This window comes from Petaurus breviceps, unplaced genomic scaffold (assembly GCF_028583685.1).
Source record: "Petaurus breviceps papuanus isolate PSGF00001 unplaced genomic scaffold, PetGlider_PUasm1.0 181, whole genome shotgun sequence".
NCBI classification, from domain to species: Eukaryota; Metazoa; Chordata; class Mammalia; order Diprotodontia; family Petauridae; genus Petaurus; species Petaurus breviceps.
The window spans coordinates 13,713,142-13,728,833 of NW_027185784.1; the positions used below are offsets into that span (position 1 = coordinate 13,713,142).

At 39.3% G+C, this 15,692-nt stretch overlaps 1 protein-coding gene across 2 annotated transcripts; it reads right to left on the reverse strand.

Moving 5' to 3' along the window:
* Positions 1-13,857: 13,857 nt before the first annotated feature.
* On the reverse strand, positions 13,858-15,480 carry LOC138160455 (mortality factor 4-like protein 1). Of its 2 annotated transcripts, XM_069087031.1 has the most exons (2): positions 15,149-15,480; positions 13,858-15,055 (listed from the first exon to the last, which is right to left on the reverse strand). In XM_069087031.1, the coding sequence occupies exons 1-2, from the start codon at positions 15,478-15,480 to the stop codon at positions 14,389-14,391; spliced, it is 999 nt and encodes a 332-aa protein (XP_068943132.1). In that variant the 3' UTR covers positions 13,858-14,388. The 2 variants fall into 2 exon arrangements, with proteins under 2 accessions (XP_068943132.1, XP_068943131.1); XM_069087030.1 differs by having other exon boundaries at positions 13,858-15,480.
* Between the last annotated feature and the right edge of the window lie 212 nt (positions 15,481-15,692).

A 15,692-nucleotide genomic window follows, 5' to 3' on the forward strand; every position in this document is an offset into this window, starting at 1 on the left:
ATCAAAATTCCATTTATCCTTCAGGGCATACCACAAATTTCATTTTCTCATGAAGCTTTTCTCTTATTCTCTCCAATTAGACTTGATCTCTTCTTCTGAACCCCTACAGGACACTTATGGCTCTTATCACACATATCACTTCCTAAATTATAATTATTTGTGGACTTTTATTATTTTTTCAACTAAATTATAGTACTCTTGAGAACAGGATCTGTGCCTTAGTCATTTTTGTGTCACCTCCTTACTCCCCCTGAGCTTAGCATGGCATACTGTCCATAATAGAGCTCAATAAATATTTGTTGAATCAAAGTATTTTGATGAGTAATACCCATCATCTCATCTTGTCGTTATGACTCATCATCCTCTTCTTTTAAGCCCCAGGTGTTGACAGAAATAGGAATTTGCCTTTATCCCGCTATCTGACTCCATCTTGTCACCTTTGGTCAGTTAGTGATAACCAAGATGAAAGGAGAACCAGTTTCTAGTGCTCCCACCTCCTTGTATTCTCAGCATGCTCAATAACAGCTCACAAGGTTTGTCTAACTTCAGTTTCTCAACAATGGAAAATAGGAAGTCTGGAAGAATGAGAGTGGTAACCTCTTAGAAAACCCAGTTTGATTCTCAGCTTACCATTGATATTTGGGAAAGGCCCTGTTGCTACAGAGAGCAGACTGCTAAGGGAAAAGTCACTGGCATTGGCATTGCTCAGAGGATGGCGGGGGAGGCTGTCAAATGAATAGCTTGTTCTCTCTGCAGCAGAAGATCACTTTATAACATTAGTTTTGTACACTAGAATAAGAAACTGATATATTGAACTAAAATGATGGATATATTTTTTGTGAATTTCATTAAAGTGCTGCTGTACCCTGTTATTATTTACTTTTACAAAATTGTACATGCAGATCATGTCACTGGGGTATTTTTCAGTACTGTGCTTCTGACACTATTAATCCATGTTTCATAGGAATCATAATTTTTATTTCTTATGTTTATTTGAATATATATTTGACTTCCTTTTTTCTACTTTGGAACAGAATCTATGTTTTCTTGTCCAGAATACATTTAAGCCCATAGCCTCCTAATTATTATACTTTTTAAATTTTTTATATTTTTAAAATTATAAATCAAAAAAATTTTGCACTTGACTTTTTACTGAATATACAAACTAAGATGGCATTTGTCTTTCAAATCACATTCTAATGGATATTCATTCATTCAACAAGAATTTATTAGTAGTAATAATAACTGGCATTATGTAGTGTTTTAAGATTTGCAAAGTGCTTTACATATACTATCTCATTTGATCCTTAGAACCCTATTAGGTAGGGAATATTATTAGTCCCATTTTACAGGTGAGGAAAGGGAGGCTGAAAAAAGTTAACTGACTTGGCTAGGGTCACTCAGTAAATATCTAAGGCAAGATTTGGAGTCAGGTTTCCTGACTGGTACCCACATAGTACCACACTGTGTACTTTGGAATATACAAGTTGAAGTTTTGTATATGTGTGTGTGTATTATGTATGTGTGTATATATTTTATTTATGTGTATATATACACATATATATATATATATATATATATATATATATATATGAAAAAGAAAATTATTCCAGAGTAACATAAAGCAGAGGTAGGGATTCAAATGATAAAGAAATTAAAAATAAGATCACCATGAATAGGCAAAGTCAAGGAAGGCTTCATGGAAGAAGCAAACCTTGAGATCAAATGGAAACTATAAATCAAATATTACAATGTGCCTTTGAAATTATTCAATCTGAGAATATTTCCATATGAAATGTGGATATGTTATCAAAATGTTATTTTGATACAGTATCATGAAACCTAAGAGATCATCTAATGTATAGATTAATGTCTCTTTGTATGATAGTAGTTCAGTATGGAATCTACAAAACCATACAACATTGACTTGACACTATTTTTCCTCTTGGTTTCATGTGGTCTCCTCCAAATAACTAGAACTTCAAAAAGCACAATAACATCAATCATATATAGTTCATTTTTATTCCCATGCTTAAAGACAAAAAGAGAATACCTTTAAGGTCATTTAGAGTCCATTCTTAAATCTATCATCTCTCTATCCATCAATCCATCCATCTATTTCATTTAATGTGGCATTCAATAATGAGCTTTATAATAGAGGATAGATATTTAAAACTTATCTTAAGAAGACAATACCATATCCCATCAGTTGAGTTCTATCTTTTTTCCCCCAGTATCTCTCACATTTAAATTTCTTTTCTGCTCCAGTCAGTACTACTGAAGTTCAGTTCTTCATAACCTTATTCTTGGCCTACCATAGTTGCCTCATAATTGTTTTTCCCATCTACAGTTTTTTCTCTGCCTGCCTTGTCATCAATCCATCCAATACATTGAACTTGATTAATCTTCCTAAAACAGATTTCATTATGTTACTCTATACCCATAATCTTTTGGTGACTCTCCATTGCCCATAGGAGGAAGTGTTGATGTTTTAGTTTGACATTCCAGGTTTCCATGAATAAACCTCAACCCACTTTTCTATCATTATCTTCCATTACTCTCATGCACAGACTGTCTCTTTTAATCAAATTAATTAATTTATTGTTCCCCAGACACAATTTGTACTTTCCTGCTTTTTCTCACACCATTCCCTCTGCCTAGGATGTTCTGCCCACTTCACTAGCCCTATCCAAAGCCTCTACATCCTTCAAGTCCAGATGAACCTTCACCTTCTCCTTGAAGTCTTCCCAGATCTCTCCAGACAACAATGGACTCTCCAGACAACAATGGACTCTGAACTCATGACATTTATTTTATGTCACACTCATATGGCAGTCCCTAGATTTCTTTCATGCCCAGCTCAGGTCCCACCTTTTCTGATAATCTCCCTCCTCAAATCATCTTTTTCTCTGTTCATGAGTTGTATCCACCAGTTTAACATAAACTCTTTGAGCATCTGGGCTATTTCATTTTTATCTTTGTATTCTTAGTACTGAACACAGTGCTTTATACATAACAGGTGTTTAATAAACGTTTGCTTAATTGACTTAATTATGCTCTGCCTATGGCATTTCTTGTATTGTTATGTTTATGTCCTCAGGATCAGCCTAGCTAAGTATAGAGAGGCTTATGAATAGGCTGGCTACTAGTTGATGAATTTTTTGGCTAAGACAACCTATGAAACAAAGAAAAGTACAAAATGGCCTTATGCCCATATTATCCCCTCCAGGGTAGCAGAAAAGTGGTCAGTGGGAAGAATCAGTTTTTAGATCCTCTATAAACATTAATCTAACTGTTGGTCCTCTTAATGAGAGAGCTTTATCCAATTACCAACTTGTTGACCTATTACTGGAGGAAGTGAATCATCAATATTGACATTTGCACTATAAAGGAAAGCAGAAGATTTCAGGAAGTTACAACTAAATGGAAGAATGGCTCACAGGTTTTTGTTGGAGAGGCAAATGAATGTGCTGGTGGAGTTGATTATGTTGTTTGTCCAAAGGCAACAAGAAGCATCCTTCTTGGGAGCCTCAGCTCACTTCACATTTTCATCCTCATAATGAGAATGAGAAAAAGACAAACATGAAGATAATTTTAGCTTGTTTGCCAACAGGATGAAGAAAGTTCAATGACAGAGTTCTGTCTAGAGACAGATCTCCAAAAACAAAGATGGACTCTTAAAGTGTTGTCAAAAGAAGCAGAGTGTATAGTAAAGAAATCATTAGATTTGAAGTCAAAAGAACGGTTCAAATCCCAGTTCTCCCATGTCCTACTGCCTTTGTGACCTTGGACAAGTCTCTTCATCTCTCTGGGGCTTGGTTTCTTCATCTATAAAACAAGGGGGTTGAACTGGATGATTCAATTTAAAAAATATTTATTAAGGGTCTACTAGTGCCAAAAACTGTTCTAGGAACTGAGAATATGAAATTAAAAAAAAAACAGTACCTGTCCTCAAGGAGTTAACAATTCAGTTAGGTGAAACAACATGTATAAATACAAGTTATTGTTTTTGATAGGGGAGACACTAGAGGGATCTGAACAGGCTCCATGTAGAAGGTTGTACCTAAGCTAATCTTTCAAAGACATTCAGGATTCCATGAGGTAAAGGTGAGGACAGAGATAGAAAAACTAAGGTCCCTTCCTGCTCAAAATCTATGATCCAATAACTTTTTGTTACAGAGTATGAAGCAGAGAAATTCTAGAAAGAATTAGGCAAACAAGAAACTCCAACTAAAATTATATATTTTTATACTCCATAACTTGAATATAAAGATAGGATGTTGAAAACTATATTAGAAAATATGACACAGCATCAAGAAACAAAATAAAAAGCTTATAAACTAAAGAAAAAAATTTAGACCCATATATCATTAATTCTTTTTTCAAGAAGAGAGTTGGTAGGTGCTAGATAGGGCAAACTCTAAATAACCTCACGAAATATGAAGTTGGTTGTATCTTGAAAGACAGGAAATGACTGGTTATTGATGTGGGAGTCATTTCCGACATGGTTGCTTATGTACAGGCGAGCTATCAAACTGAGCAAAGAACAAAATTGACACCACATTAGAAGGAAGAAAAAAAATGTAATCAAAACAGCTCCAAGCTAGTCAATTTAAACCAGATATTGAGAATGAAAAATGGACAAAGGAACAGACGTCAACATAAAAAAGTCATCATAGTGAAGAGGCCAAAAGATACTGGGAACCAGATCAGCCAACATAATTCATTTCTTTGCCAAAAAGTGAGGTATAGTAACCCAAGGCAACACCAATTTAAAATATAAACTCAATTGTGAAATCTTACACATAAGGATAGAAGACAATTATGAGATTAAAAAGTGTCACTTCATAAAATAGCTAGAAGTGATCAAAAGAAAAAAATTTATAGAAAGCTTGATTTAAGACCCAGTCCAGACAGATCATCCAAAGAGCATTTAAAGGAAATTCTAAACAGAATAGAAAACAGATAAAATATGGAAACAATGTTTAAGTTGTCTACAATGAGCTATTTTTTCCATCAGTGACAGTGAAACTATTACATTTGAATTCTAACATCATAATTCCCAGTGTGCTACATAAGAAAGTAGAAATAGCACTAAAAATAATTGGAAGAGATGCTGGGTCAGGCCAACTATCCACAAAGAAGATACGTTATGGAGACCCCACAAATTTAAAGGTACTGAAGAATCCAATATTAAAAGATCTGAAAGAGGAGAAAAGACTAAATGGTTAGCAAAAATCACAGTTATTATGACACCCCCCCAAAAAAAAAATCAAGTGTGAGGATATCACTATCCCATGCCTATTTCCTTATCTCTCCAAAATCTTTATAAAAATAATTTATACATAGATTGAGGGGATTTTGTTTTTCAGTCATTTCAGTTGTGTCTAATCTTCATGACCCCATTTGGGTTTTGTTTTTGTTTTTGTTTTTTTAAGCAATCGGGGTTAAGTAACTTGCTCAAGGTTATACGGCCAGTTATTTCTGGGTGTGGTGCTGAGTGTCCAAGCCCGGGATTCGATCTCCAGGTCATCCCAACACTGGAGCCGGTGCTCTTACTCGCTGAGCCACCTGGCCACCCCTTTGTTTTTTTTTTTTTTTACAAAGACACTGGAATGTTTTGCTATTTCGTTCTCCAACTTATTTTACAGATGAGGAAACTGAGGCAAACAGAGTCCAACGTCAAACAGCTAGTAAGTGTTTGAGGTCAGATTTGAAGTCAGGAAAAGGAATCTTCCTGGCTACAGACCCACCTTTGATGGAAATATGAAAAGGAAACAGCAAACTTTCACTAATAATGTTCTATAGTAGATTATATTGTTATTCAATTGACTAGAAGGTGTAGAGAAAACAAGATAATCACTGTAATTGTTGTTGACTATAATTTGTCAGTAGAGTAAAATGCTACTTCACAGATTCTCCTCCAAATTGTCTCCTATACATGTGTAAAGATCATATAAGATTCGTTGATAGACAAAACAAAGATATCTTTTTTGAGGATTCTCTGATGGTCATACCAAGCAAGGAATAAAATAAAGAAACATATGCCCACCAAATGTATTTGCCATAGGTATGGACAACTTAAAACAGATTCCAAATGGAAGAGGAATTTCATAAAGAAGGTAATGTTTGTATAGAATGTTGTACAGTTTGTATCAAGAATTTTGTAGAGCCTCCAGAATGAGATCTATAAACACGCAGAAGCATTTTGCCTAAAAATCTTGGTTCTTCTTACCAAGTAGGTAAAGAATACTATCAACCAGACTATATGTAGTTGGGTGGACAACCCATAGCACTGATCTTTCAGTATTTATGTATTGGATATGTACTGCATATGGACAATGAACTAGTCCCAGAATTTAACAGGAAGATGAGAATAAGCTGGATTGCATTTGGGAAATTGTGCAGTGTTTTCAACAGTGCCAACCTTCTCCTTGAAACAAAATCCCATCCTTTTAACATAATTATCCTTGCAGAGCTATTATGTGGCTAGAAATCATGGAATAGCTCAATCTCTGAGTAATCAAAACTGTGGATCATTCAATGGAAAGAAATACAGGGGGCATAAACAAGATCAACAAGATATATAACCAGGAAAGGAGGTGATTCATTCAATAAATTAATAAGCATATATTAAACTCTTGGTATGTATCAGACACTGTGCTAAGCAATAGAAGCTGCAGAAGATCAGCCTGCATACAGCACTAACACCCACATACTTTTTTTTTTTGCCTTTTTGGAGGGGGGAAGGCAGGACAATTGGGGTTAAGTGACTTGCCCAAGATCACACAGCTAGTAAGTGTTAAGTGTCTGAGGTCACATTTGAACTCAGGTCCTCCTGACTCCATGAAAATAAGCAGCATTACTACTTAACTCTGTATAGCACTATACCAAAGACTTCATATTTTTTAATTGATTTAACTGTAGGTATATTCCATTATACTAATATTCTTTCCATTTAAATTTCAGAATCAAGGTAGCTTAATTAAGAGTTTAGCTGAAGCAATATAAAAAGTGAAAAGCAACCTAGTTTTCGCTCTGCTGAGACTGATTTATCAGTCACTTCACCTTCTGTGGGACTTAGTTTGAGTCTATTTGAGTCTGCCTTTTCACTCCCTTCTATGCCTCCATTTCTTTTATGCATTATTTGTAAAACAATGATGACATTACTTACATCCTAAGGATGTCATTGGTATGAATTGGGTAATATAAAATGGCCAGTGCTGTCTTCTGTGGAAAACAGGTGCGTTATCATTTCATTTTTCCTTTTCAGTCTTGTAAAATGGAAATGAAACTAAAACTTTGTTTAAAATAAAGCCTGAAGTGTTGGTGATTGCTAAACTTGCATGAAGTGAAATATTTTCAAAATCATCAGCTGAAAACCACAGGGTCTGTACAGCTTAGCAAATAGGTGTTCAAGCAAGAAATACATATTAATTTATACTGTCTGCCATTGTTCTTCATCTTCTCTGTGTACTGCAATCACAAACTGCAGATAGCCAAGGGATTCTGCTCTGTCCGAATGTACATTTGAAAGGACAATGTACAGTTCTGAATGGAGGCCCAAATTAAACAGAGTCCATATAAGGAACTGGCTTCAATGTTAGGGTACATCTCAAGGCTATTCCAAGCTCTCATTGTCACCCCAGGGTCCTGGACCAGAATTAACCATTTATCTTCTTTTGTTCAGATCAAATTACTTTCCCACCACCACCAGATCAGCATCATTCACTCCTTCATTCAGCATTCAAGAAATATTAGGCACCTACTATATGCAACACACTACAGAAGATGCAAAGATAAATAAACTCCCCAAACCAGAGCTTTCATACTTCCCCACTAATTGGCGGGGGTGGGGGTGGGGGGACTCCCTGGTGTGCCCAGGAATAGGGAGTGGAGATAAACCAGCAGGCATGGAAGTGGACAGCAGGTGGCGGTAGAGTGACTGTGCCCTAAAGGGACAGTACCTGTGGTGACCACCTCCTTGGCTGTACTCTTGCTGGGCCTGGCTGACTCTGGTACACTTCACTGAATCTAGGTGTTCTAAATAAAGTCTTCATCCATATGTTCATGAATGGGTCTACATAACCACAATGGAATCAAAGAGCCAAAATACTGACCCATCCAATGCCCATGGAGCTTTTTTTTTAAAAGCAGAAAAATAGAATAAGAGGACTTTAAGTTAGCATGGTCAGCATGCTAACTGGCCCCTGCCTCTCTTCATTTTCCCTTATAATTGGGAGGGGAAAAGCACTGAAAGTCAGAACACCTGATTTTACTCCTGACTTACTGTGTGATGTTGGGTAATTTGCTTAACTGCTAAATGTCTCACTTCCTCAAAAGGTGTTGAGAGGATTCACAGCAGCTGGACTGCATTCCCTCTCCCTACCTCCAAGCAGCCCTATATTTCCTCTCATGTGTAGGGGAAAGAACTCTCTTTGACCTTTTTATAAGAAAAAACAAAACCTCTTACTTTTTGGTCTAGGCATAGCATTCATTGTACTGTCAGTCAACAGAGTGTCAACGTGCCTTTTATTGGGAGAGGAAGGATAATTGCAGTTAACGTCTAGGTGAGTGTTGTTCTGCTGCCTGTGGGGTCATGCAGCATCACAGCTATGGTCAGGACTAATCCTACGTCCTGTTCGATGGAGTTGGATTGGCAACCCCAAGACCTAGTCCTTCAGTATATCTCTGTGGGATGGACACTACATATGGAAAATGAACTAGTCCCAGAATTTAACCGGAAGAAACCAATAATGCTTATGTTAGTGCTTAGGTGGTATTATCTGTTAGATGCTAAAGACCTAATTTCCCAAAAATATATCCCCTCCTCCCTGACCCACTCCCGCCCAGCCCAGCAGCCTGCTGCAGATTTCCAACATTAGAGTTATTCTTTTGGGTTAAGGCATCATTTCTAGAAGGTTGCTATAATAATATACATATTCCTAGGCAGCTAGGTGACACAGTGGATAGGCCTGGAGTCAGGAAGACCTGAGTTCAAATCTAGTCTCAGATACTTATTGTGTAACCCTGGGGAAATCACTTCAACCTCTATCTGCCTCAGTTTCCTCATTTGCAAAACTGGTGTTTTTTTTTTATTCTAAAGTAGAGATAGAATTAACAACTACCTCTCAGTGTGGTTGTGAGGATCAAATGAGATCTTTTTTAAGCATTCAGCATAGTGCCTGGCACATAGTATGTGCTATATAAATACTAGTTGTTATTATCTAGTTCAACCTCCTCATTTTACAGATGAAGAAACTGAGTTCCATTGAGGTTAAGTGACTTGTCCAAGGTCACAAGGGCAATAAAGTGACACATGAGCTCCTAGCAGGAGACATAACCTTGACAGAATAACCTAGGAAGGCTATAGAACTGAAGAAAAGTATAACCATGGTATGGCTCCACAATAAAGGATCCTGAGAGGCTAAATGGCTATTGATTGATCGACTGACTGACTGTGGAGTAGGGGGTAGGTGATGTGAGGCTAAGAGTACCTGGAATGTAGGGTCACTGAAAGGAACAAATGAAGCAAAGAGAACAATAAGTACTAGAGACCTGCCTTTCCTATTTCATAATTTTACCATGTGCAGCCTCGGATGCTGGACTTCAGAAACACCATGTGCCATATCTCCTCTTAGCCTGGTCATATGGCAGTACTTGGAGTTCATGGTCCCAGAGGGCAGTGAGGGAACAAAAAGTTCCTAAGTCTATTCTCATACTCCCCTTCTTCATTCCTGGGATGGAGATAATAGGAGTTCATTGCTATTATCTGTAGTGAACATTAGGAAAAGTCTTAAAATAGATGCTAAATGTTAACATTATGACATACTGAAAAATAAGTCTCAGATTTATCTTGAGCTATTTATGATTACATTCATTTAAGCCATCCCTCGTGTCCTCCTCATCTATGCCAACCATAATGCTTCCCTTCCCTCAAGGCTAGGCTCAGGTTTGACTTCCTCTAATTTGATTCAGTCATTTAACAATTATTTAGTAAGCTTCTACTATATATGAGCTGCTGTTCGAGGAGCTGAGGGTACAAAGACAAAAATGAAACAGCCCCTGCCCTCTATGAAATCCTTCCTTGATTCCACTGGCAGAAAGTGGATCAAATTTTCCCAGATCTCATAGAACCACCCAAAGCTGGAAAATCATCTTGCCCAACTGCTGTCTGAAAAAGAATTCCCTCAACAATCGCTCCTGACAAGAGGTTCTCCATCCATCCATTGTTTGAAGACCTCTAATGAGAAGGAACCCAAAGCCCCTTAAAGGAGCCCATTATATTGTTGTTGATTTAGTTGTTTCTGTCTCTTCATGACCCCATTGGGTTTTTCTTGGCAAAAATGCTAGTGGTTTCCCACTTCCTTCTCCAACTCATTTTATACATGAGAAAACTGAGGCAAACAGGTTAAGTGACTTGCCCAGGGTCAAACAGCTAGTAAGTGTATGAGGCTGGATTTGAACTCAGGAAGATGTGTCTTCCTGACTCCAAGCTCAGTGCTCTATCCACTATGGCACCATCTAACTGCTCTGAGGCAGCCCATTTTACATAGTTTACATTTTACATGAGGCAGGCTACCTTTACATAGCTATATGGTAAGGGAGCTTTTCCTTAAATTAGTGCTGATTCATCATTCCAATTTCTACCCACTGCCCCCAGTCCTTTCATCTAGCACTACATAAAATAAATCCAATTGCGCACATGACCATTCTTCTATTTTGTGACAATGGATGTCATATCCCTCTGAAATCTTCTCTTCTTCCAGCTTAAACATCTCCAGTTTCTTCAACTAATCCACATATAGAAGAATGCTTTTGAACACAACCCCTTTTCTAAAATGTGGGGTACAGAACTGAACACAAGACTCCATATGTGGGCTAGCCATAGCCAAGTAGAATGATTCCTCTCACCTTTATTGTTCTGAAGGCTGAGCCTCTCAAGCAGGCTAAGACCACATTCACTATTTTTGTTGCCACTATCACACTGTTGACTTATATTGAGCTTGTGGGTCCTCTAAAGCCCCCAGATGTTTTTCAGATAAACTTCTAGCTAGTCACCCCAACCCTGTATTGTGTATCCTTTAGTCCTTAATACTCTGATTTGTCTTTTCTTTATCTTTATACATACCAAATCCCCTTAGGCCTCTTTTAGGATGGGACCTGTTTTTCATCCTTGGCTCCCTGGTCCTTAGCATACAGTTCCTTGAATATAGTAGATACTTTATATTCAGTCATTTTTCATTTGTGTCCAAAGCCATTTGGGGTTTTCTTGGCAGAGATTCTAGAGTGGTTTGCCATTTCCTTCTCCAACTCATTTTACAGATGAGGAAACTGAGGTAAATAGAGTTAAGTGACTTGCCAAGGGTCACATAGCTATAGTGTCTGAGGCAGCATTTGAACTCTGGTCTTCCTGACTCCAGGTCTGGCTCTCTTATCCACTGTGCCACCTAGCAACCCAGATACTTAATAAACATTTACAAAGTTCAATTCTAATCTACAGGTGTTTAATAAGCAGCTATGATGTCCCTAGCACTGTGTGGAAACTCAAAGATTACCCATACATGCTCCAGAAAATTCATCCGTGTTAGTCAGCTGTGACAGTCCCTTGCATGCTCTGATTAAAGCTTTAATGAATGAAGGAGTGAATGAATAAATGAACCAGTTTGGCATGTCCTATATAGCCTCAGGAAGATGAACAGTTAGTATAGGAGTATTTCTCATCTGTCCCATTTAGCTTTCTTCTTCAGTCTTCAAAAATCTAGGCTCCTGGGGCTGTGTTTGTGGGTCACCCAAATATATCCTGTGCTTCTGGCATTGTCTACCATTGGATTCACAGTCCACCCCATACTTCAGAGACACTGAGGCAGACCAATGGGAAGGATATGGAAAGTGATTGTTTTTCAAGTATCTTAAATAGTTTCATGATCAATTAGTTTGGAAACTTATTATATGAGCAGTGGGATATTTTTTGAGGGTGGGAGGGTAAAGAAGTACCAGCTATCACTATGAAGCTAGATGGCACTGTGGATGGAGTACTGGATATGAAGTTAAGAAGACCTCAGTTAAAATCCTGCCTCACACACTTATTAGCTGAGTTGTGACCCTGGGCAAGTCACTTCCCTCTGTGCTTCAGTTTCCTCATCTGTAAAAATGCAGATAATAAGAGCACCTACCTTCCAGGATTGTGAGGATCAGATGAGCTAACACAAAATGCTTTTTCAAACCTTACATCAGAATATAAACACTAACTCTTAATATTATGTAAACACACTCAAAAATGTGAGACAACAGCTTGATGAAGGCATGGATTATCTCCTCCCCTTGCTGGAGCCTTCACCTTAAGGCAGTTTCCTGTGTGGCCTTTCTGGAAACTATGTAGACACAAGAATCCTCAAAATTCCTCTTGAGGAATGTCTCAATAATACCATTTAGCATATTATTTTTATTATCTAGGACCATGTCCACCTTCTCTCCAATTTTGCAATTTTTTCTAACTGCAATTTAGGTAGGAAAAGGTAGTCTCCAGAAGGTCAAATAGAGAGGCTTTACATGACTCTTTGAAACAGGGTGGAGGGAGGTGTCATGTACAACAAATCCTAGCTTAGTGGAAGCACTCTGGATTTAGGACCTCATGGGTTTGAGTCTCAGCTTTGAAACTGCCTGAGCCACCCCAAGCAAGAAACTTAATCTCTGAATCTCAGTTAGAGTTGATTAGACTGTGATCTCCTGGAGGGCAGGGACTGTCTTTTACCTTTCTTAGTTTCCCCAGCACAAGCACAGACTCTCCTTGATCCAGTGAACCATCTCATGCCAATACTATATGTGAGATTTTCTTTCATAAAGATATTGGAGTGGCTTACCATTTCCTTCTCCAGTGGAGTAAGGCAAACATGGGGTAAGTGACTTACCAAGGGTCACACAGCTAGTAAGTGTCTGAGGTCACATTTGAATTCAGATCTTCCTGACTCCAGACCCAGGACTCTGTCTGAGCCACCTAGCTGCCTTGGTACATAGTAAGTATTTAATAATTGCTTGATGACTGACTCAGTTTTTTCATAGATACTGACCCAGAAAGCCCCACAAGTCTCTACACATGCAAAATTGGGACACCCTGAACTTTTTGCACCACCTGCCTCACAGAGAAAATGCTTTGTAATCCTTAAAATCTTATACAATGCTGAATTATTAATATGTGTGTGCAGTGCATAGGGCACTAGACCTGAAGTCAGAAAGAATGGAGTTCACATCTGACCTCACTTACCAGCCTTCGACTCTGGGCAAGTCAGCTTCCCTCTGCTTCAGTTTCTTCAACTGTAAAATAGAGTTAATAATATCACCTACCTTCCAGGGTTGTTGCGAGGATCCAGTAAGATATTATTTGTGAAGTGCCTTGCAAATAAGTGCTAGCAATGATGATTTCTTGCTGGGAACAAATGATCAAACCAGAAGTTTTAATGACCTTTAGTGTCAGTTAATTTGATATGTGCATCTACATACCTATGATGTTCTTAAAAATAAATGAGATCATATTTGTAAAGCATAGTAGTTGCTTAATAAATGAGTCTTTCCTTCCTGATTACACAAGGGCCAAATCCTGATATGAATTCAGCTCTTGCCATTATAATGTAAGCAGCTCATCACATGTAAAGCTCAATTGATCAGAAACAGAAAAATCCTATTTTTTTCTTACAGAAAAATAAACTTAGTATTTTTTTTCCCCTAGAACATCAGAAATGGAAGAAACCTCAGTGATGGTTTAGTCCAGTCCCCTTTTATTTAATTTCAGGGGGGGGGGAAAGACTTTTAAAATAGTTCCTGCAAGACCAAATTTCCCAGAAAACCACAGATATACAATATTGGCATTCTAAAAGTTAGAATATTCATTAGAATACAAAAGTCATACACACAAACAAAAGATTACCACTCTTTCCCAATCTAGGCAAAGAGAAATGTCTATGAATAACACAATCACATTTCACAAAGGGGCTATATTTACTTAAAGCATCAAAAATAAAATGAGCACCAAAAAAATTAAAAAGAGTCCTCAACTGCACCCCATGATTTAAATCTTCAAAACCAGAAATCATTGTGTTTTATCACTTTGCATTAACATAGATTATAAAAGTTCTTACTATTAAAGAGATGGAACCAGAGAATTCAAACAAGCTTTTTCAATTATACAATAAAACATCTGACACTGTGTCACTCTCTATATCCATTATCCCATATACTGATAAAAACTACTTAAAAGAAGGGACTACCCTTTCACTTAGTTTCAAACAGAACACTTTAGAAACAAACAGCAGTCCTGCAATACACAAACACAATTTCAGGAACTAACAAAACACCTTTATAAGCCCAAATATAACAAACAGGGTTATACTTTTAGGCAACTTTTTGATTATACTCGGGAGGAGCATCCTTGTACTCACTGGCATTAAAAAAAGCTGAAGGATTCTTTGCTAAGTATTTTAAGAAATCGTGCAGGTAGTTGAACAAGGAAGCCAGACTCTTCTCGTCGAAAGGCGATTGGGCCAGCATTGCTCCAATTCGAACAAACAGCCTCAGCAGATGTGGAGCGCCGTAGAGCTGAGACACGGGAACATCTGGATGACTGGCCAGGATCTCAGAGTACTGCGGCCTTTCGAAGTCGTAGAGGAGCTGGGTGCCCAGCAGGACGTTGAAGTGGTCTCGGATGCCCCCTACCACTTCCTCGGCGGCGTACTCCGTGTTATCCCCCTTGCCACGTGCTTTCTTGTACGCGACATACTCCTCCAGGATGGAGTCCACGTTCTTCTGGGCGGGAAGGGAGAAGAGCTGCCTTCGTTTGGTGACCAGGTCACAGTCCTGCACCAGCAGCGGCTTCAGCTCCGCGGGGATCTGGACTTGGGCCTCGGCGCGGGTGGCGGACGGCCCTGCGTCTTTGGCCGAGGGGTGGCCTCGGGTCCTTCTTCTCTGCTGCGGCTGGGGGCCCCCCCTGGCCGTGCTGGTGCTGGCACCGCTGCCGCTCCCTTCTCCCGCGGCCGTTTTCTGCTTGCTCTTTCTGGTTTGGCGCCCCGGGGCCTCCCAGCTGGCCGTAGCCGTGGCCGTGGCCGTGGCCGTGGCCATGGAGGTGGAGGGTGTGATACGAATGTTCTGGAAGAGGGTCTCCACGTTCTGCTGCTGCTGCTGCAGGGAGGCCGCGGCCGCTGCGCTGCCCCTGCGGCCCTGGGCAGCCCCTCGCGCCCGCTGCTCCTGGTTGGTCCTCTGAAGGTCGCGCTGCTTCTGCAGGTTGGCCTCGGAGTACTTGAGGACGCGGCTCTCGGGGACCCACTCGTCCCAGTTCTTGTTCCAGCCGCTGTAGTGGATCAGGTAGCGCACCTGTTTGTCCTCCATGACCACTTGCAGGCACTTGGCCTCGTAGAGAAGCGGCCCATGGAAGCACAGCACTCGCTCACCCTCCTGGAACTCGGGCTTTGGGGGCTGCTTGGGCGCCATGGAGGGGCCTCGGTGGTCTCACTCCTCCCACAACGCACAGGGACTGGCAGTGGCCCTCGGGGCTGCGGCTTTCTTCACGATCCTAGGGAGTAAGAAGTTAATTACTCCTGTTTTCCTATAAGAATCTTAGAAAATTCTGCTCAGTAATTTCTTTTCCATCCACCCAATTCTGTTCTGCATGTTGGTAAAAACAAAAACAAAAACAAAAAAAT